This window comes from Corvus kubaryi, unplaced genomic scaffold, assembly GCF_017639235.1.
Source record: "Corvus kubaryi isolate FWS band 111438036 unplaced genomic scaffold, C.kubaryi_AGA036_p1.0 37386, whole genome shotgun sequence".
Taxonomy (NCBI): domain Eukaryota; kingdom Metazoa; phylum Chordata; class Aves; order Passeriformes; family Corvidae; genus Corvus; species Corvus kubaryi.
The window spans coordinates 1182945-1205479 of NW_024581128.1; the positions used below are offsets into that span (position 1 = coordinate 1182945).

A 22535-nucleotide genomic window follows, 5' to 3' on the forward strand; every position below is an offset into this window, starting at 1 on the left:
CTAAAAGAATATAGTTCCCAGAACTGAAGAAATAGTGATTGTTGTTATTGTGCACTTTTTTTCTTTCATCACTTGGCCGGCCTTTGCCTGACAGCTACACTGAGTATCTCAGTTGCTTCCTGCAGATTTATTTCCTGGTCTCACACAGTTCTGCCAGATAACCCCGTGTGCCCTTGGTTGGAGTGAATGCAGCACTGCCAACAATGGCTGCCTAGAAATTCCATGCAGATATGTAACACATTTGACAATGATTCCTCCTGACCAATTAAAATAACATCTTTGGATGAATAGGATGATTGTCTTTGTCTGAAGCAGCTCTTTTTTTTCCTTTTTTTTCTCTTTTTTTTTCTTTTTTTTTTTTCTTTTAACATTTTTCTGCCTCCCCCCTTCTCCCCAGAAGGGAAACCATAGATTAAAGGTTAACCCATAAGAGTGTATTTTCCAGAAGTGCAGGGCCTTGTTTGTATTTTAATAAAAAAAGAGAAGGAATCTTTAGAGACAACTGTTTCAGTGCAAATACTGAGTGTAATTACAGATGGAAATGCACTCTTACAAAAGGCACATCATTGGAGGTTCTTTATAACACACACCCACCACTTGCCAGTTTGGTGCTGCCACTGATGCTGAATAAAAACGGGTATTTACCTGTGACATCTGATCTTGGCCAATATGTCAGTGTGTTACAGAGTTGGGAAATGATTGGAATATTGCCTGTGGTGATTGTGCTGATGGATTCCAATTGATGTCTGTCAATCAGCTTGTCAGTAAATTTTTAAAAAAGAAAAAACTTCATTGGGAGATAAGTAAATAGGCTTAGTGCCCTGAGTATACATACATTAAAAAAAAAAAAAAAATCCCAAACATCTACTACATTGGCATCAGTCCGAATTGGAAGGTATTTTTGGTGCACATTGCAAATTCAAATTTCTGTCAGCAACAAAAGAGAAACCAGGATTATCTTTGAGAAAATTACAAACACTACAGGGATACTTGCCCAGCTGGTCCAAAAAGTTGTGCTTCTACTTAAATCTCAGATATCCATATTGCCTTCCCAGTAGCGTTAGAGAGCTAATTTGATTTAATATGTCCGTTTGATTATTATTAAATAATAATTAAATTAAAAATAATACAAAATTTATTAAACTTACAGCATACTGGCACTATAGTTCCTTATCAACAATGGAAATATTTCATGTTGCTACTACGTGTCCTGCACTTTAAAAATATAAGTTACTAAACAAGACTTCGGCTGGTTCTTTGACAGGGTGAAGGAATGAGAAGTAGAAGGGCACAACAGTATGGTTCTAATAACGAATTTCTGGTTTTAATTATTGTTTAGAGAAGCTTGTTTCATTTGAGAGATTTTCTTGTGGGAATATCTTCTGGAGGTTCAATTATCACTTTCAATTTTTATGATGTTTTTTTCTCCCCTCAGTTCTTTGCCATTTCTAACAAAATTCTCAATACATTTGAATTCAAGTGATCATCTTAATAAAATATTCCATTTTTGAAAGGAATCTTTTTAAATTATACATTTAAATACAAGAATTCAGGGGTAGTATTGAGTCAAAATGGAAAATATTCCTTACCTTGAAGCTGGAGTCATGTTTTTATAATAGGTGTTCATGCTTACCTCTACAATTTGATTCCACAAAGTCATAAGCACATATCTAATTGCGTGTGTAGGAGGTGCTTGTTGGCATCAGTAGGATCATGTAGAAGCAGAGTTAAACATGCAGAGAAATAAACATTTGCAAAAATCGAGGCTGTTATGCCTCTGTTTAACAGAAATAATTTGACTTGGAAAATTGACTCTGTTAATACCATGTTACAAACTGTTAGAAATATGATGCGTTTAGAAATATGCTGGAATATCAAGAAGCTCCCAGCTTTTCTAGTAGTGAAGGAAAACCCATCACATGCTGCTGTATGGACAAATCCAGAACAAACATTTGCTATTTCTAGAGCTACTGTCTGTAGAACATTGGCATGCCAGGGTACTTTGAAAGGAGAGAAGCAAAAATGTGTGTGAGAGTGAGAGGGGATGGGAAATAGGTATCAGGCATCAGTGGGAAATAACTGTGTTTAATCCCAGGCATCACCAGAAGAACTGAGCAGCCAAAAAAAAAGGGATTGCAGCCGTACTGAGACTATCCATCAATCCGAATTCAATCCTGCTGTAGTGTTACTTTTCAGCAAGTACTTTTCCAGGCAATTCTGAAACACTGTCCCCGCCTTCATTTTACAGACCCTGGGAGATACTCATAGAATTTAGTTTTATTAGCATATAAATAAGAAATTGAAATTATAAAAGGAGTTTAGGTCAAGTCATGTCTATGGGCTTTGGCTGCCCTGGACTGCTGTGCCTGTCCTTAAGTCCTTTCAATCTTCAGATGGTAATTCCCACTGCCTGCAGTGTGGGGTAACAAGTTATTTATGCCACTGAATCAGCACTGACCCACTTAGCAAACAACACATCCTGGTGTTACCTTTAGTCTACAGACAACATGGGTGGCTTGCTACACATTCATGCCCAGCCTGGTTTCTGCTGTCGTATGAGCATTCATCATTCCTGGTATCTGCCGTGCTTTAGGCTGCCCACCCAAATCCCTGCACTGCTCTCCCTTAACTCGCTGTTCTGTGTGCTCCTCATGTCTGTTCAGTTCCACCCATCTTGTCTCCCTCTCCTCCATAGCCAGCCTGATCCTGCTCCTCCAGCTCTGTTTCCCAAGACCATGTAAATGATAGCTGTCCCTCTTCTACCATCTGAGTTGCTTCCATTCCCTCCCACCGATCATTTTGCTGCTGTTCTGCTCCATCTGGAGTTTTGTATCAGCAAATACATAAGTCATGTTTGCTGCTGCCACTCCTGTATCTAAGCACAGCTCTGTATTTATAAATGGCATAACAATCTCTCATAATAATAAACTGTCTCAAGAAATACCACACCAGAGACCATCAATGATTTTAGGCCCAATCATTTTGCATGGGGAAAGCCAGAAGAGCTTAAAAATAAATTATTCAGACCATTTCTATGTCTTATAATATTTCTATTATTTGTTATTACGGCATAAAAATTACTTCACCTAAAATGCTTTGGGAAGTTATACATGAGCATGAGGTATACATACAGAATTTCAGGAAGATAAATTCCAGCTTTTAGAAGCAGAGTTTGAAAAGAGCTGAAATGAAAACTATTTGACCCTTGAGTAGGGAATGACATTGCAAGGAGAAGGAGAGAGCCTCCTTTTCTCAAAGCAAACAAAATATCCAGGTCTGCTGAGAGTAGGCCAGCCCGGCCCCATGTTCTGTCTCACTGTTGAATACCTACTAATATGAAAGCCAAGAGAATTTTTAAAACCCCATAATTGATTTCTTTTTTTCCCCCATTCTTTAAAAACTAAAGAAATTAAAACTAAAGTAAAAATGTAAAGTGGAAGAGTTGAAGCCAGAAGCCAGTGATGTGTGTTACTCTTTCCTTGTGAAAGGACAGTCTTCTCATCCATGTCTTAAATTTAGCATCTGGTTTTGTTCAAAATAGTGTAGGATCAACTGTGAACATTGTAAGCCCCTTCAGGAGACAGTGAAAAGGAGCTGCAGGATTCCTGGGGGAGGAAAAGCCCACATGCTTTAACTGAGTGCATCTATGCTAACAGGAGGCCTTTTAAAGGCTTCCTTGAAACACAATATTGTCTTCCAAGGTTAATCCAGGATAGTAATAATTAATTGTAAATTGAGAAACAGCTTTAATTCTTCAAAACTAGAAAAACCTGATGCACCAAGCCCACTCACTTAAAGGGCCAGCAGTAAGAAGACAATGTGGCCTCACAAAGTGGGAGGCTTGCAACTGTTGGGCCTTTAGAAATGAAAGTGAAATGGGAATGATTTTCACTCTCTCTTTCTTATAAATTTACCATCAATAAATGTTTTTAAAATGCATTTGCTTGATGGATTAATGTGATTTATGTCTAGTGTCAAGTAATCTGTGGTGGTGTTCTTTTTGGCTATCTGGACATAGTTTTTCATCAGCAGAAATCACTGCAATTACATGACCAACAGAAGGCAGAAGGTTGATCATCAGTGATAAAGCTCAAGATGGATTAGTGTCGTGTTTCTTATATCTTTGTTCCTTATCTTAAAAAGCTATCTTGAGTTCCTTTTTTTTTCTGGTCCAACTCTTAGACTTTTTTTGTTTGCTTGTTTCCTGCTACTTGAGTGAGAACCATTTAAAATACTGGTAGGTTTTCTTAGTGCAAAAAGAAAGGCTTTCAAGCTGCAGTTTCATGAATAGCTGTTTACTCATAGAAGTGTCATCATTTTGAGTAACCAAAGATTTTAGTATAATATGGCATTGAAGTATGCTAAAAATATTTAAAACAATGCCATTTGAGTGTTTTTGCTGGTTACCTTCTCTCAATTTGCTTTGCTGTGAAGATACCCTGGGAGATATGTAGAAGCCATGAGGAAAAATCAACGAGCTGGGTGTTGGATGGTGCACCAAAAAGTAGTAATGATTAAAATCAAAAATAAGAAGTAATAGAGTCAGAGCCATATTCTTCCTGTAATATTGGATGTGTCTTAGGCTTGCTTATTTTGACTGAAACTTTCACTTGCATTCTTGAGATGCTGTGATACGTAAGAAGCTGCCACACTGTGATCTTTACTTTTTCTGTCTTTAAAGGCATACGACGGGTTTGCCAGTTTGGGAATATCACGATTGCTGGAGCCTTCAGACATGGTTTTGTTAGCCATCCCTGACAAACTCACTGTTATGACCTATCTCTATCAGATAAGGGCACATTTCTGCGGCCAGGAATTGAACGTGGTTCAGATAGAGGAGAACAGCAGTAAAAGCACATACAAAGTGGGGAACTACGAAACGGACACAAACAGTTCTGTCGACCAGGAAAAGTTCTACGCGGAGCTGAATGACCTGAACCGGGAGCCCGAGCTGCACCCACCAGACAGTGGTTTGGCAGACTTTGCCTCTCAGGATGACTCTGTGTTTGTAAACGACAGCGGTGTTGGTGAATCTGAGAGTGAGCATCAGACTCCTGATGACCATTTGAGCCCAAGCACAGCTTCCCCTTCTTCACGCAGGACTCGAAGTGACACAGATCCACAGAAATCCCAGCAGAGCTCTGGAAGGACTTCTGCGTCTGAAGAAATTGGGAAGTGTAGCAGTACAGACACAACACAAGTGCAGCCTGTGTTGGGAAGGAAGAAATTGCTGATAACTGACACTTTAGACTTCAGTGACTTAGCACATGTCAGTGATCAAAAAGAGGATATGTCTCCCACAGTTGCTTGTGAAGATAACAACAAGAAGAGACACCAGAGCTTAGACAGTACCCCTGGTTTCTCAGAGCAAGAAAAGCTGGGATGGATAGGATCCACAGAGAGCACAAGAGCAGATCCCAGTTCACCTGTCACAAAACCAAGTTTATCTCCTACTTCTAAGCCTGGATACTCCTATAATATGGATACAGATCTTGCGAAGAAACCACATGCTTCTCCGAGGCAAACAGAATCTGATTCTGACAGTGATGCCAGAACAGCTGTAAATCATGCAGATCAAACTGCCAAAACAGCCCAGGTAAGACATTTATGTCTGTGAGTTAGGATGGAGGTGCTGTTTAAGTTCTTTCTCTGTGTTTGTAATTTACACCAAATCTTCGGCATAAATGGCGAGGTGAGCAGTGTATTTTTTTGGGGGGGCAATAAATATTTTGCCTGAGAAGTAGGTGGTGCTGAAAAACAGTCATTACATGAGAAACTAATTTATAAAAATTGTCCCACTGGTGATCTTTCCAATCTCTCTTCCATTAAAGAAAGTTGTGTTCTCAGCTATCTCAGAGATGGTTCCAAAACTCTTGCCACTGTCTGTGGCAACACATTTCCTCCGAGTGTTGTGTACTGAAGCCAAAACTGGAAAAACATATCAATTCATTAGAAAACGTAAAGCTTTGAATACCTGAAAATTTACTAAAGATATTTCAAAATCTTGTCTGGGAAACCACAGAGTCTTGTGAACATAGCCAGGATGGTGAGGTAGAAACTCCAGACTGCTAAATTGTGCTGCTTTCCATTGAGTGGCCTAAGGCGTGTTACTTCACCACAATATCATTTTCCTTTCTATAAAGATAACACTGTATGCCCACCTACCTTGCAGATTTATTGTGCAAATGGAAGTTGAGTATTATGTATGTGCTGAGTATTATCAATAAATCATATCATCATAAAAATATGTAAAACATGTTATCACCTCCATTTGAAAAAATGCCAAAGCAGGCTTATAATTTTACCCCTCTGAAGAGTTTTCTTGAGTTTGGGCTTTGTGCCATTAGCTCTGGTAAGAAAAGAATATATCCTGTCTTCTGGTAGTGTGAATTGCTTCAAATGTTTTTATGGATTTTTTCTGAGTAAGCACCATAAAGATTCATTTTATTGCAAGAGAAGCAGTCTGTAGATGGGTGATAATGGCCAAATATTGGTTCCAGAGCCAGCTAATTCCTTTCCTTTAATCAGTGAAGTCTTGTGAGGTTTCTCTTCTTCATCATTGTATCATCATCATCATCTTTGTGTACTGGATGAGAAAGGAACAGCTTGGCCCATAAAGAATAGAAGAGCAGGAGGAGACAGGATTTGTTCTCTCTGAAAATTTTCATGGGCAAGGGTGTAACAGGCCAAGAAAAAGCAAGTGTTGGCTTTAAAGGTAGTTTTTTGTTGTTAATTATCTGTGCATTTGCACATGGTAATAAAATCTCAGATGTGAGGCTCCCTCTGAACCTACACCAGTTGTTGGTTAGAGTAAACCACCTCCATTTCCACATGGTTGCTGCAGTAGCACAACAGGCAACACCTGCCCCAGCTCTGGCTCCTGTAAAGGCATTTTCCCAGTCTTCACAGTTGACCTTGACTAAGAAGCCAGCCCTTGGGAGCATGTCTGTCTGGGAGCTGCTCATGTTCTCATGTTGCCTGTGCAGAACCCCCTTTTGCCATTTCTGCTCTGCAAATATACTCAATCCTGTGTATGAAGAAGGGATTTTCTTGTGGATATTCATAAGTTCAGTAGAAGCAGATATTTTTGCAGGGTTTTTTGCCTTGTACCCAGCCTCTTTGTGTTCAATTTAAGTTGTAAGTGAGTGGTACCCATATGAGTAGCCAACAAAGCATTTTTGTTGTAGCCATATTTGCATACATATTAAAGTAAATAAGTAAACAACACAGCATGTTTGACATGGCTTCTGTGAACACAGTTGGGTTTTTCCACAGTTGCAGTTTAAAGGCATTAAATATTGATAGAAATTAAGTTTTAAGGGGAAGGAAAAGAACTCCTATTTACATTATAAAGGCCTATGACTTTTTTTTTTACATTCTGATCATCTTTTCGTTTCTATAGAATGCTGTGTCACCTCATGAAGACATAATTCATGTGTCTCCTGACCGTTATTGTATAGGAAGGCCTCTGGCTATTAACTACTGTATAAATGTTCAGTACCCTGAGGCTGCCTTGCTGTTAATTATATTTCTTTGTTTTTAAGCAACGTATGTTGTCAAGACAGGAGGAACTTAAAGAACGAGCAAGAGTTCTGCTTGAGCAAGCAAGAAGAGATGCAGCTTTAAAGGCAGGGAATAAACAACTAACCAGTACCCTCATCCCAGCCCGCAATAAGCAGCTGAACGATGTAAGAATCATTGGCCAGTCTTGCAGTTTACAGAGTTAAAATGCATTGTATGTGCTGTTGGGGGGGGCATGTCCTTGCAGAACATTTCTTCTCTGTGTTTGATGTGTCATGTGTCCTTCATTCACTTTTAAAGCCTGTTTCTCCTGGTGTTATGGCCAACAGAAAGGTGTCTCCCACTTCCCTGGAAGCAGAAGTCTGGGAGCACCTTCTTTGATTGGCACTATAGTTTCTGGTGGGATGAAACTCAAAAGTTACTTGTTAAATGCTGGTGAAGTAATTTGTGCTATTTTGGGGTACTTCTCTTTCAGTTAATGTAAGTCATTTCCTTGAGCCTCTGATGTGAGCTCCTTGCTGCTTTAGAAGTGGTGTTGCAGTGGATGGAGCTCCTTGCATCAGTCTTGTAAAAGAGTTGATGGAATGATTCCACATAATCACCAAAGCTGATTATGCTGGTGAGGGGGGAAGTGGAGCTGGGGAATGAGCTCCAGTGTTGAAGCAGCTGTGGTTGCATCTCCAGTGGCTTCCATGGTGACCTGGAAGGATCCCTACTCTCTGGAGATGAAAGCTGATTAATTTTTATGCAAACTTTTGCAATGCTGGTTTTGTGATTCTAACTATTGCACATTAGAGACTGTACTGGCAACTGAGAATGTAAATGTAACTGTAAATGAAAAATAATGATACAGAGAAAGAAAATCTTTACAGGTTCCCACCTTTCAGAGCTCAGTCCTGAGGGGCAGATTCTCCTCTTTACAAAAATGGGATCATACAAACAAAAAATGAAGATAGTGATTTACGTGTCTCATTTCATTCTTTTAACTCTCTTGGATCCATGCTGGTTTTTCTTTTTTGTAGAGATACCTCTCTGTAGACTGACACTTCATTTTACTTTGAAATATTTTCATATACGCAGACAAGTGTTATTTGTATCATGATATATAAACAAATTTTTTCTTATTTTGTTTTTTAAGTTTTTCCTAGATATGTATATTTTAGTATAAATTTCACTTTGGACTTTTTTTTAAAATTACCTTTTCATAAAGAAAATGGCATTAGAGGAGAAGTTACCATGGCAACTACTCAGGCAGAAACAACTGTAATTAAAGTTGCCTAACATTTTTTATTACATGCTCCGATTTTCAAAGGTTTTACAACTTTGCTAGTATTTCATTGTTTGAGCTGAAATCTTCCCTGTCAGCTCTTCTGCCTCAGGGTAATATTTTTAATTTTTTTAACTTAAAAAAAAACCTGTTCAGCTATTTCCCTGTATTTGCTTGGATAAAGCATTGTTTTACCCATATTAAAAATAAATAAAATTTGGGCAGAAGGTTAGATTCCCTTGAAAAATCTGTTCAAAACAGTCAAAGTGGTGTTAATACCACAGTCTTGTCAGAGAGCCTTGAAGTTCAGAAAAGTTCCTAAGTGTCAGTAAAAATTGTCTGTATGGACACTGCCCAGGAAGAGCCTCTTTTACCATTGCTCTCCTAAGGATTGGGGCCCATTCTGATGCAGGTCATAGGAATGGGAAACAAAACTTTCTCTTCTAGACTCAAACTCCTGCTAATGAAATCCAAACAGGAGTAAAAGGAGCTGCCCCACTGGCATACAGAGAAGAGATGCCCTGGGTAGGTGGCAACGTGAAGTTAGACAATAATGAAGATGGTGTCCAGGCCATGAAAACCAGCTGAAGGGTAGGAGATGGTGAAGGGTTTTCAGGGTGAGAGTCAGGACTGTGTAGTTCAGGCAGCCAGATTACCCACGGGACCTTATTTCATTTGTTACAGAAGCTGAAAAATTAATTAGAAGCCTGCTGGAAAGGGAAGGGCAATCTTTTAGGGCAGCTTTGCAGAGCCAAAGTTTGTTGCTGCCTCCATCAGAAGCTCAGGGAGAACTGTCCTAGAAGAAATAGTCCTGGCCCATGTGAAATCTGGGCACTCTGAGCAAACTGTAATGGCACTCCTGGCTTGAGTTGATTGTCGCATAAAAATGACAAAAGCTCCTCAGCTCTGAAGTGTGTTGTGGAGATGTGATTTGGAGACTCTCATATTACTATATAAAGTTGGTATGTAATAATATACATTATATAAAGCTGTGTATAACATGTATGTATATGTTATCTACATATCCATACATGTGCATATTCTGAAAGAGGATGCATGTGTGCATAACATATATAGGTGTAAGACAAAACACATTGATTTCTGTTTTCCTTTAACATGTTTGATATTAGTAGAGATGAGGCATTTCCATCTGATGTAGTTCTGCCAGTTTTCTACAGGTCATTGCTCATTTGATAGTTAGCATATAGTACAGACTTATTTCTATTCATGGTTTTTTGGTCATTGAGGTTAATAATAAGAACTTTGACTCAAAGCAGTGTTGTATGTGTCAGTGCGCAGTAATGTGTAGTAGTGTGTTATCCAAATGAGAGTTGTGATAATGAGAATCAGCATTTAGTAGTGGAAATTGGATGAGGCTCATTTTCGGGATGGATTGAGATTCAAAAGAAAATGGTTTGAAACAGGAAGATCTAATTTTAAATAAGAAAACTTTGAAGAGATAGTTCAGGGGCAATACTTTTGAAACTCTTGAAGTCTGCAATTGCACCTTTTTTGATACCTTCTCAGAAAGAGCTTTAAGCATCCTAGTCTTTCAGACTGTGCTCTGACTGTCAGTCACCCTAGCTAAGTGAAGCCTACGGAGTCGTTAGTTACTTTAGAAAAGTCTCATCTCCTAGGCCTTGCTGTTACCACTTTCCCTGTGTCATGTGAGAACCAGGAATTGCTGCTTTCTCAGTGATCAGGTGAGAGCAGCGTTCTCCCCAGCACGTGGGGTTGGACAATGTGCACAGTGAGGACGGGTTGTGTCACTGCTCGGGGTCAACAACAGAGAGGAAACTTCAAAATCTGTATGGCCATAAATACAGGTTTACTTGGTGTATCCCAATCTGATTTGTTTTGGTAAAAGTCCATTTTGAAAAAAACAGTGTTCCTGTTTCTCCTCTAAGCACAGAGCATAGCCTCATTTCTCCCATTTCTTCCCCCCTTGCAGCATGGTAGAAGTTTTTTCAGTGTTACGTCTGCTTATTTGGTGCTTCTCAGAAGCCTTCAATCTCAAGCTGTATGCATGCCAGACAGCATGTGGAGGTATGCATGCAGGTATTTGAAGTCTAAGAGGAGACTGCATTGATCAGAACCTCCTTGAAATCATGCTCATAGTTTGGGAGGATCATAGCTGTGTCATTAAAATTGATGCAGTCCTTTGGAGACTGGAAGAATTAGCTTAAGAGCTCTGTGAACAGAGTTACTGATCCCCTCATGGGTCCCTTTCTCTATGGTAGATTTATAAACAGCTCAGCCTTTCTGCTTGCTTTCTTGATGTACGTGTGCATGTGGTGACTCTTTTACGAGATGCTTCTGTCATTTGCAATCTGATATAGCAGCGGTAATCACTTAGCTTTTAACCAGGAGAGCCTTTTTATTAGCTTACTCATTTTTATTTAGCCTGCCTTTTCTCAGGGTGAATATCACAGGGCTAGAAGGGACATATCTGCTCCCACCAGATGCTGTAAAATATCAACCTGTAGTGATGGTTGTTAGCAGCGGCAGCTTGGCTGGAATGTGATGTTGGAAAGGTGAGGAGACTGGAGCTGGGCTGTGCGACCTATCTGGCAAAGTGACAGGCTAGAGGGGACCACAATGAGTGGGAAATATTCAGAAGTCATGGGCCTAAAAGGCCTTTCCAGGAGGGGAGCCCTCATCTGCAGAACATGGAGTGGAATCCTTAATTCCCGAATCTCCGTATAACTCTGCTGTCAGCAAATATCTGCAAAGGCCGTTGGCAAAATCTTATTTTCTTTTAGTGACTGGTCCACATAAATAATGGAAATTTACTGCAGCTGTCATTTACTCTCTAAACTCAAATGGCTATGGTTATGGAGTCAGCATGATTACAGAGAATGGAATTAGGAGTTAAGAAATGCACAGGCAACTTTAATTAACCTCCTTTGTGTATATGCATTATGATGTTAAACTTTTTAATTATGTGATCACATACTATTTTCCCCAAAGCAATTGTGTCTCATTTTCCTCAGAGGATAGAGGTGATGTAGAAGGCTGTTTGTCCAGAGGACCTCTGTGCTTTCGATGGCAGAAATTGGAAGGTGTACGACAAACGAAGCAGGGACTGCGAGGAGTGAAAAGATGAGGTCATGGTTAAGGTGCTTGGAAGAATTAAATGTACTTCTGCCTTTACCTGAGTTCCTGATCAGTGCCACTAAGTTTTTTGAGCCTAATGTCTTCCAGGTGGTCGCTATTTGTTTATCCTTCCTTTCTGTATTGCTTTGAGGCAAAAGTTTGATTTGCAGATCTATTGAGCATCCAGGTCTGTCAGGGAAATCAGTTGGAGCTGTGCTTGAGACGTATAAAGGGCTGTATAAAGCTTAGTATACTGAAAAGAAACCCCCAGGTTATAGGCTTCCCAGAGCAAGCACCCAGGGACAGATCCTTTTAGCTGGATCTCTCTGTCTCAGTTCTCATCAGAAGAGCAGGGTAATAACTCTTCCAGAGCGTGTTGTGAGAAGGGAATGTGATTAATGCTTTTGAGGCTCTTAAATACCATAGTGGTGGGCAGTGTAGAAAGAAATCAAAAAATTAACAATTCTGTCTTCAGAGCAAGATGTGAATATTGTGGTGTAAAGAATAATGCTACGTATTGATGGGTCTGCATATGGAACACTGAAAATAAACCAATGTACTGAACACGACTGGGTAGAGCTCAGGTCTGAGCTGAAGACCAGGAGATAGTGAAAGTAAAAGGTGGTGCCACCACAAGGCTCTGTTTTAGAGGATACAGAGCAGGATGAAAATTTAGATTATGCCCACTAGTTTTATTTCTGGCATCTCCTAAATTCTGTGTCAAATTCTTTTAACTTGCTTTGGTAAGGTGGACAGCTTTAGCAGGGAAAGCCATATCTAATGGAATTCATGAAAAATAGTGCTCATCTGGCAAAGGATGTGTTTTTCTCCCTACCAGGGACCACAGATCATTTCTGAAGTTATTTGCATTTTGCATGAGCTAAGGATTCCTCCTTGGTGAATTTAGGGCCACCCATATATGGATTTGGCCAAAAATTTTGCATGTTTAGCATCTGGCATGGATTCTGGGATGCAGGAGTTCAATGGCATGATACCTGGAGGCAATCACTCTGTCTTCTGCCTTTTGTGAAATAGGAAAATAGTAATTCTTTCTTCACAGCAGCATTTGAGTATAACTACGCTAAAAATTGTGAGGGACTCCATTTGGAGAATAAGTATTTAAATCCAGATTAATATAAAATGACGTGGGGGGGTTCGGAGAGTAATCCTGAAGCTGCTGCTGTGCTTAAGTGCAGCTGTTGCTACCCTGCTTTCTGTACAGAGAAAGATTTGGGTTTAATTATCTCTGCTACCATTATTTTGTATTTATTCAAGCTGAATGACAGCAATAGCTGCCTCGATATGTGTATATTGAAAAAAAAGATCTGAAAGAGCAGTGGCGACTGTGTTCAAATCTTTTAGTAGATTTTGCAGATACAAAGTACTTCACCAAAAAGCTGTCTCCTCCAAGCGCACGAACACTGTGTGCAGAGGGCAGAGGAACAGGCTGTGCCATGAGATTGTTTCTCCTTGCTCAGAATACTGCTTTTACTCCCTTGCGCAAAGGACTTGTTGCAGCTGTATCTAATTCATTTTTAATAAGCTCTTTCTACTTCAGGTGTCAATCTGTTGTGCCCATTACTTTTCATTTTCATAAATATTTGAGTGCAAAATGATAACTTTTCTTTTTTGCGTGCACTGGGCTAGTGGAAATGGAAGTTCTTTTTAGAAAGGCTTCAGAATGTGACAGAATCTGGAAGGAGATGAGTTTTTATGATCTTTAATTTTGGTTGCATACATTTGCACAGATACAGGATATGCTGACTACAATAAAACAAAAACAAAGCATTATTTTAAATGCTCAGAAAAAAAGTTTTAATAAATGATCCCATTTTTTGAGCATATCCTGCAATAATCTGCTGCCCCTCTGTACTAATAAGCTCCAAACTGTCCAAACTTTTCTCCACTAAGTAAACTGTAGCCAACATGAACAGAAGTGGTACTGAAAGCAAATTCAGAATTGACAGCAAAAATAGAGTATTTTAATTTGATTGAAAGATGCCTTAAACTCAAGGTAGCAATGCGAGTGTTCTTTCCTCCAATTATAATTTCAGGTTCTTGAGAGTGAGTACAAAATAGCTTCATTCAGTATTTTTTTTTTCTGCGTCGAACCAGAATCCCTACTTCTGTTACATTATGGAAGGCACCCAGTTCACTGCAAGATCTTTTGTGGTCTCCTCAGTTGAAAAATAAATGTCTGTGATTGAGGTGGTGATATGAATTCATTTTAAGGAAGCACTCTTAAGTTATTCCTGTCTTGTTTTTCTTTTTAAAAAAATAGATTAAAAAACGGATATTTGTTAATTAAACATCTAGCATGAATTTATTGAGGTGTAGGACTTTGCAGGTGGCAACCTTGGTCTTTTAATATTAATTGGAAAATATTGATTGAAAAAAGACTAGTCTGTCATGCTGATAATTGCAACCAGATTTAGATATGATCACTAGATCTTCCCAAGATTACAAAGAAGCAGTTACCATCTAATTGGTAAAAAGATTGAACATTATTTTGGTAATCCCTGAGCTTTGGTAGCTTATTCCCTGTTGTTCATTTATATGTCTTGTCTGTATGCCACTATAAAGTGGTTAAATATGGTGTTAGCTGATAAGACTATTTACATTTCATGAGCATTCCAAGTTTTCTAGTTGTTTTAACAATATACTTTTCTTTAACTGGAGGTTAGACCTGCTGGGTGAACACTTCAAACCCACAGCTGACCTGATATTTACTTCTTTATAGCGACACGCTAAGGTTGAGATAGTCTGATCTCAACTCCTTGATGGCAAGAACAAGCAACTTGTTTTATTTAACGTTCCTCAATACATGAAAAATAAAAATAATCTGTAACTTTCCAAAAAGGTTCTACATCTTTTGACTTCATATTTGATCTGTTTAAGCACTTTCTTACTACGAAGTTGTGATATTTCACTGTACAAAAATATTGCTGTAGACAAGTCCCTGATGTAGCTCGGAAAATAAATCAATTAATGCAAGTAAACTAATTTTGAAGAAGAATTAGTATGCACTGTCAGTTTTATAGCAGGAAGGATTTCCTGAATAAAGCATAACCTTTGATAATGCACGACAAATGCTAGCAGTTTCAGTTTTAGATAAAAATGCTTGAGTTTCTCAGCTGATTTTTATTGCTGTTATTAGATGTATCTGTTTACACCACTTAAGGATCTGGCCTAAATATATAAATTTATTTATTATGTGGCTGTAAATTCAAGGTGCTGCACAGTCTGCAGCCATACCATTAACTCGCACGCTGACAGAAAATAGGCTGGCAGTTTATTAACGGAATTTTAAGATCATCTGATCAAAATTAGTTCCAGAATTTTAGTGTCTTCTATCCATTTATAAATATTAGCAAAAAAAAAAAGATAGCTCTGTTTCAGAGCTATCCCTTTGTGTGCAGAGTGAGACCCGGGTTTCTCAGCCCCTGGAATGCTCTTTTTCTATCGCTGCTAATAGCTGTGGACGTTTTCCGTGTGGATGTTCAGTACATGCTGTTGTGAATCCCAGGATGATATCGCCATTACTTAGAGCTGTATTTTCCATTGCCTATTCTGGTATTGCTCAGCATGCACAAGGGTAGAGTTAAAATCTTTATTCATTTCATTTAAAAATGTTTCTTTTGTTCTCCTTATCGTGTTCTGGCTTTCCCAAGGATATATGCCTTGAACGAAAAGTCACATGTGCATTACTAATTGTGTGCCATTGTATTTACAGTTCCTAGTGGTGGCACTGTGAAGCTACTAATTCTTTTGCTTCACTTGATGTAAAATAATCTGAGTGTCTTTGATAGCAGTGAAACAGTATTAATTGTTTTGTACATTTCTTGGTCACTCTTCTTAGGTGGTCTTCATAATCTATTAGAACTTCCAGCCAGATTTTTGTAATGTCATGCCTCCAGCAGTGATTAAATTGGTAATTAATGAACAGTCCTTGGCAACATAAACCACATCCCGTTAATTTTCCCTTTTGAGTTTTTCGAAGTTGTCGTCTCTGTCAGAAAGCATTGCGCCACCTTGCTACGGCCCCTTGGCATGGAACCACAGCGACGGGATTTTTTGCAGCCATTAGTAGATCAGAGCAGTAATTTCACAGTATTTTGGTCAGGGTAATTATAGTACCAAGTACCGAGTAGAGTTGGGAATTCACACAAGAAGTCCAGAAATACCAGGTGAGCTTCCTTGTGTTCACTGGGACGTTATGATTAGTTTAATTGGGCTTTGTTTGATTTCAGCCGCGGAGACTCTTTGTGCCACGGCACTGCAGCCACTTTCCACTTTAGTGTTTCTGACCTGCATTGACAGGAACTGGTGCAAAAATGAACTCTTTGAAGTGGGACTCTTTGGAGAGGGCAACTAAAAAAGGGGAAGAGTGATGTGTAAGTAGTGTACTGTAGCAAAGCGCAACACCAGCCCAAACACCCTGCGTTTTGTGGGTGACGTGGTTCAAATTCTTTCGTATTTTCAACTGGAACAGATAATATTTCTGCTACGTTTGTGCAAACCTGAAGTAAATTACTGCATTTAAAAACACAATCTGTTTTTAATCGGTGGCTTTTACATAGCACCTGCTGTTCTACCTTCCTTTGAAGATACAGTTGTTTCTCTCACCAGAAATTCTGTGAATCGTCTATTTAGTCCTGCAAACAAATCTGGGCAAATGCATTAATGAGACTGCAGCTGCACTTAGCAGTTCACATGTCACAAAATAGTAGGTAAAGGCATTCATACTTGAGTGACTGACTATAGGTGTAGTGGCCTTCAGCAGTACATTGTGCACATTAAAGTTTAAATAGTCACTTGCCTGTTGGCTTCTGAATGAAAGGACTGTCACTGGTCACTTCTCCTAAAGCCTTAATGAAACCAAATAGTTTGCTAGAGTTTGGGCCTAGCCATTGGGGTGTTTCATGCAGTCTTGTCAGTTGATGTTCATGAATTGACTTGAACGAAGATCAAAGTGTTTCTCAAAATGGAGAAGCGGGGAGAGAGACAGCTCCTTCAATTGCACCACAAGAGCTAATCAAGCCATCAGTTCTTTATGCACTCTGCGTGCCTTTAGAATTTAATACCCAATGGTTTGTCAGGACAAATTGAAATTCGGGGGTTGGCGGGGAGCGGGGGGGAGGTGGAGAGTGTCCCTCCTCAGCCTGCTGAAAATAGAATAAGCGGTTCACTCTTCTGGAGAATCGTTTTGATAAATTTTATCATTTAATGTAAAACTGCAACGTTGATTAAACGTTTGGGGTTGAAAAAAGAAGTTACGGTGAAGGATTCAATGGGCATTATGCACCTTAGCATTGAGTAAAGATTCAGGTTTAAAGTGAAAGAGAAACTAAACTCGGGGTGATTTTTTTGTTTCCTTGATTGCTAATGAACTTTTTTTTTTCTTAAACATTTTAAATTGGATTCAGAAGATAGATTTTTGAGTGTCAGTTAAAACAAAGTCATGTGAAAATGCCTCTCTCTCCCTCCCTCCCCTTCTCTCTTTTTAATTGATATGATTTAGGCAGAGGAAAATGGTAAGGGGGATTTTTCTATTGCAGAAGCAATTTTTAAGGGATTTAGTCTTATTTAGCCTGAAGGTCTTCACACTAATGAGAGCACTTAAGTTACGTCCAGGCGTTGATTAGACAGCTCATCTATCAACTGGAGCATGAGAATTTGTATTTTAGGTACTTTTTATACATTATAATTTTTTTTTATTACTTTAGACTTTATTTTCCACAAATTTTTAATTGCCTTCTTTCACATCCAAAGTGTCTGTAACGCAGCTGACAGAGCACAAATGCGAACAGAGCAATACTCTACGTTTGATGTTGAGTACATTTCGATACATTTCGATAATACCGAAATTTCGACAATAGCGAAACTGCATCTGTGAAAATGGGCATGCTGGTGGATGCAAATTGCTGCCACAATACATTCCTTAAACCACCACAAGCTCCCTCAAAGTCTAAATGCATTTATTCAGGAAACACAGAATTTTATCTATATTTTTAAATGCCCAACTACTCCCCCCACCCCCAAATTGTGAATGCTCTCTCTACCTGTAAGTTTTTTGCCACGTTTAAAACACAATAGCATCTTAATTATTTTCTGAACCATTCTGAAAAGTACAGCTTTTGTAACTTTTTGACATTTCAGGTTTAAAAAAAATTAAAACGTTGCCACCAGCTTGCACTATGAGCAGCCTGTAATAACAGTTAAAAAAGCTTTCTGAACTATTTGACAAGATTTCTTAGTGCTGAGGCCATATGCTGTAGCCTTTAAGCTATTTCTTCCTATCAGTTTCATTATCACCTGCCTCTGAGTCTCCAATATCATCAGTAAGCACATGCAGAATCATAATTATGCCATGTACAAGTTCTTTGATAACATGTACAGTTTTCTTCTTAATTCTTTATCAAATGCATTGATCGTGGCATGTGTGCATTGATCCAGGTCCACCATCTGGCTGCGTGTGATAAGCACAGTGGCATCTTTGCATTTCCACTGTCATTCATTGCGCTACAATTTGGCTGCAGGGGAGTAGTGGCTGGGATTAGCCCTGTTCTGCTACTTACTTGCATTTTAAGTTGACACCTCTACAGCGGCTCAGACCACATTACAAACTGAAACACATACGCACGACTTAGTGATGTGACACTCCTCAATAAGCTTACTCCACTAGCTACTCAACAATCTGTAATTGGATTTGTAGGAATAACAGCAAAAGATTTCCTAAGAATTGCTGGGGACAGAAGGTGAAGTTTTCTCATTATTGGCAAAAGGCTAGGTATAGATCTTAGGCGATTGGTATTTTCCATTAAAAAAACCTGCCAGCAGTTTGCAGGACTTTTTCAAAAAAAAAAAACCCAGCAAAATAGGGTCCAGGGAGATGTAGGGTTTGCACTTGTTCTTTTCATTCTCATCACATAGAAGCAGACAGGGATCTCGTTACCCTCCCCCAAAAATTGAGAGAAGGGGGGGAGGAAAACCAACTTTCGGAGGCCCCCTGCAGCCCGCTGGCTTTGTTCGGCTGGGAGTGACCCGGGAGCATTCCTCAGGAGGGCACGTCCCCTCCCTTGGCGCGGGGCTGCCCGCCTGAGGAGGAAGCTTCCCAGGATGGCAGTCTGAGAGATGCTGCTCTCCAGCTTACACATCCCATACACTTGCCAAAAGCCTTTGTTTCATAACACCCCTTTTTTTTTAAATTATAAAGTCAAGTTTACACAGGAGAAAATCCCTTAAGTGGAGCTCGACGAATGTTGACTCCTACAATGAGTAAGCAGCTTTCTTAACTTCTGTCTGTAACTCGGCTGTGGAAAGGCACAGAAAACACCATCTTTAGCCTGTTCATCTCGGATCGGACGCTCTGCCCTGTCTGGATGATGGCACTATTTTAGGATATTTCTGAGCCTGCACGCTTGAGCCCCTGTTTGTGGGTCATGCCAATAGCATTGACAGCCACGATGACAGGCAGAACACGCTCATGGATCCCAGCACCTTAGGTGATTGTTGACCTTAATTATACTTCCTGGATGGGGGAGATCACAAACTTGCCTAAGCAGGGGAAATTCCAGGGAAGAAGTTAGTGGAGGCCTTTGTCTGTGCTTTTGGTTTCGGTCAACTTTCTCGGTTGTTTCCTGGGAGCCCTGTGGGTTGGCAGGGCTGCCCTCGCAGGGTTCTCTGGGAGAGCACGCAAGCGAGCGAGGGCAGAAGGAAAACACAACGTGTTTTATGGAATTGGATATTTCAGCCTGTCCCTAAAACTTGCCATAGAGCCAAGTGCAGTGGGAAACAGATGAGATCACCTCTGTCACGGAGATGTGCAGCTCCCAAATGGTTAAATGGGTTAAATCTTATTTATCTGAATAGAACTTGGGGGCTGTTTAGCAGAATGCTCCAGCACAAATACCTGTGGTTCACTTTGACGTTACAATTTTTTTGTTGGTTTCTTTACTTATAAATACTTGAACTGTTAGACCTTTTACTTTTTTCTCTGAGAAAGATGTATTTGTACCAGATTAGAAAAGCTAAACTGTTTCTTTACATTGAATAATCAGCCTGTCATGACAAATCTATCTACTTCTGCATGAGTAGGTGCCAGTTTGACTAGCTTCTTTTAGGCTCACACTGGGTTTTAAGCTGGATCCGTGTGCATGACTGGCAGTGCATTTGTTGGACCAGATCTAAGGAGCCAGAGAGCGTTCAGCTCCTTTTTGCCTACAAAAGAGCAGCCAGACAACCAGCAAGAGGCCTTGGATGTAGCACAAGGTGATACTTACTTAGTCAGCCATTCTTTTTTCAAAATTTTTTTTTTTCCGTTCAGTAAACTAAGAGTTTTTCACTTTCACAATGACACAAGGAATTAAATTATCAGTGGATTGTTTTTCTACAGCCACCATTCTTCGCACAGAAATACTGTACCAAGTGAATTGTACGTTTTCCAAGACAACATAAAATTATTTTAAAAATTAAAAAATAAAAGTAAAAGAAATTGCTGGCTACTTCTTTAAAAATGCCTCCTTGGTTTAAGGAGATGTTTTCCATTTTACAGCCACTCAACCCCATTTTATTGTGAATTTTTGGGAGCTTTTTTTTTCTTAAGGGGGACAGCTTTGTTAAGATATTGTTTGTGATTCTTCCAATTTTAGACTTTGAGCTACTTCTGTGTTCGTTCTGTCTTGTCTCATCAGTGTATCAGTGCCATAGCTCCTAAGCCAATAGCTACTTAAGACAAGCAATTTGATACTTTTTGTGATAGGCATTCATGAAAAAATATTTTCAAGCTACATGCAGTGTGTGGATAGTGAGGTAGCTGATGTAGACACCAGGCAGAAGGCAGAAAATACCCAAGATGTTTATGTCTCTTTTTGCTTACTACCTCCTAGGATCTGAATAGTCACAGAAATGCAAAGCCACTTTTGTTTATGCCAAGTGTTTCTTGCTTAGCAATCTGTATTTTGCTCACTACCTGTGTATTTTGAGCTGTTCTGAAGCAGTGCTAGAGACCAAACATAAATGTGGTCCCCAGGGTGATCAAAGATTTAATCTGACCAGATGGGACAAACTTGAGAAAGATTTTGACTTTCCAGTCTGTTTTGCAACAAGAAAGGCTGATTTTTTTTTTCTCCCGTCCTTTCTTTGTTAGCAAAGGCAGAGATCAGGCCATCCCCAGAGGAATGAGCAGGTGTGGCCATTTACAAGCATGTCTGGTTATATTATATACCAACATAAGAAAAGTTTGAAATGGTTTGAAAAGATCTGCTAAACAGTTTTAATGTTTCATCCCAAATCCTATTTACTCAAACAAGAGCCGATCAAGGTCACAGTACAACCCAGCCTGCTCAAACCTTTAAAGCTCGTGTAATTTTATTTTTTTTCTTATTTTTTTTTATTCAGTCTTCTCTCCTAACTGAATAGGTACATTTTGGTAATCCTGAATAGGTACATTTTGATAATCCTTGCCTCTGGACAAGCACAGAAGTCTTTTTCTTTCTGAATGGCTAATAACAGAGCCGTTCTTCCTGTCTAATGATGAAAGGGGTGGCAGTCAAGTTCTTTCTCTTAGATGTACTGTGCACTCACAGCTGACCACGAACCATTTTGAAACCTACAGCTTCAGGAATCACTCCCTCTCATAGGTACAATTCTGTTTTGATTTTGTTGCTGTGGATTATAAGTAATTTACCACATTTTTTTAATGTTACTTTTGTCCCCCAGTCTATGGGCACGGTAAAGAATTTACTTTTTAAATGTCAAATAAATGCAGTTCACCAGATTATATTTTTTTTTATAGTGAGAGGATGATATATTATCAGAATTCTGGTGTAAATGCAGTTTGGATCCTCCCAAAATTCTGCCAGAGGAGGACTAAAAATCCCTCGCAAAGGTTTTGTGGTTTATTTTCTTTTTCTTTTTAATGTGAGAAGATTGCAAAATTTTCGGTCATTTAAGAAGATGGTTTTTAAGGGGGTGTTTGGGGTTTTTTTTCCCCTGAAAGACTCCACCACTCTCAATATTTTCCTGAGTTGTGCAGCTCTCAGCTGGCTGGGTAATGATCTCGGAAACTGCCCCGCCAGTGTTTCACATTCGAATTCACCTTCCCAAATCCACAGCATAATTTTTGGCCAAAGTAATGTCAGTCATTGCCATCTGCGGCGAGTACAAACAGGACCCCCTAATGGCAGCCATTTTTATTTGTTTCTTAAGATCCAAAGGCTGCTGAAAGAACAATTGGATAAAGTTGAGGATTGGAGAAGCTTGATTTTCTTGTTCCAGTGAAATGAAACTCCCGTCCTTTTTTTTCTTCCCCTTTCCCTTAAAAGCCGGAGTCAGCTAGGGGGTTGTAGCTGTGTCAAAGCCGTTGGGATGCCACTGCTGATCACTTTAATTACTAGGACTAAGGAGGATAAAATTAAAAGTAGCACCATTGAAGCAGTGGAAGAAAGCTTGCCGAGATGTCAGTGAACTGTGAAATATAAAAATTGCATACCAATACATTTTTATAGGAGGGAAACAAGGAATTACATTACTTATTCTTGAAGAGTTTGTCCTTAAATAGTGAAGTTTTCCTCACTGTGCATCTGCATGGCAGATCTTTAAACCATTACAAAATAGTTGGGGGAAAATAACAAAGAAAACTGTAATGTCT

The 22535-nt window shown here is 39.3% G+C and overlaps 1 protein-coding gene across 13 annotated transcripts in view; it reads left to right on the top strand.

Moving 5' to 3' along the window:
* The window catches only part of EHBP1 (EH domain binding protein 1), a 212526-nt gene that overhangs the window by 134056 nt on the left and 55935 nt on the right, over positions 1-22535 (top strand). For 12 of the 13 annotated variants that reach the window (XM_042036615.1, XM_042036602.1, XM_042036604.1 and 9 more), the window contains 2 exons: positions 4682-5596; positions 7545-7688. In XM_042036615.1, the coding sequence (XP_041892549.1) occupies positions 4682-5596; positions 7545-7688 (1059 nt within the window). The remainder of the gene's footprint in view (positions 1-4681; positions 5597-7544; positions 7689-22535) is intronic. The other variant, XM_042036613.1, reaches the window with a different exon arrangement.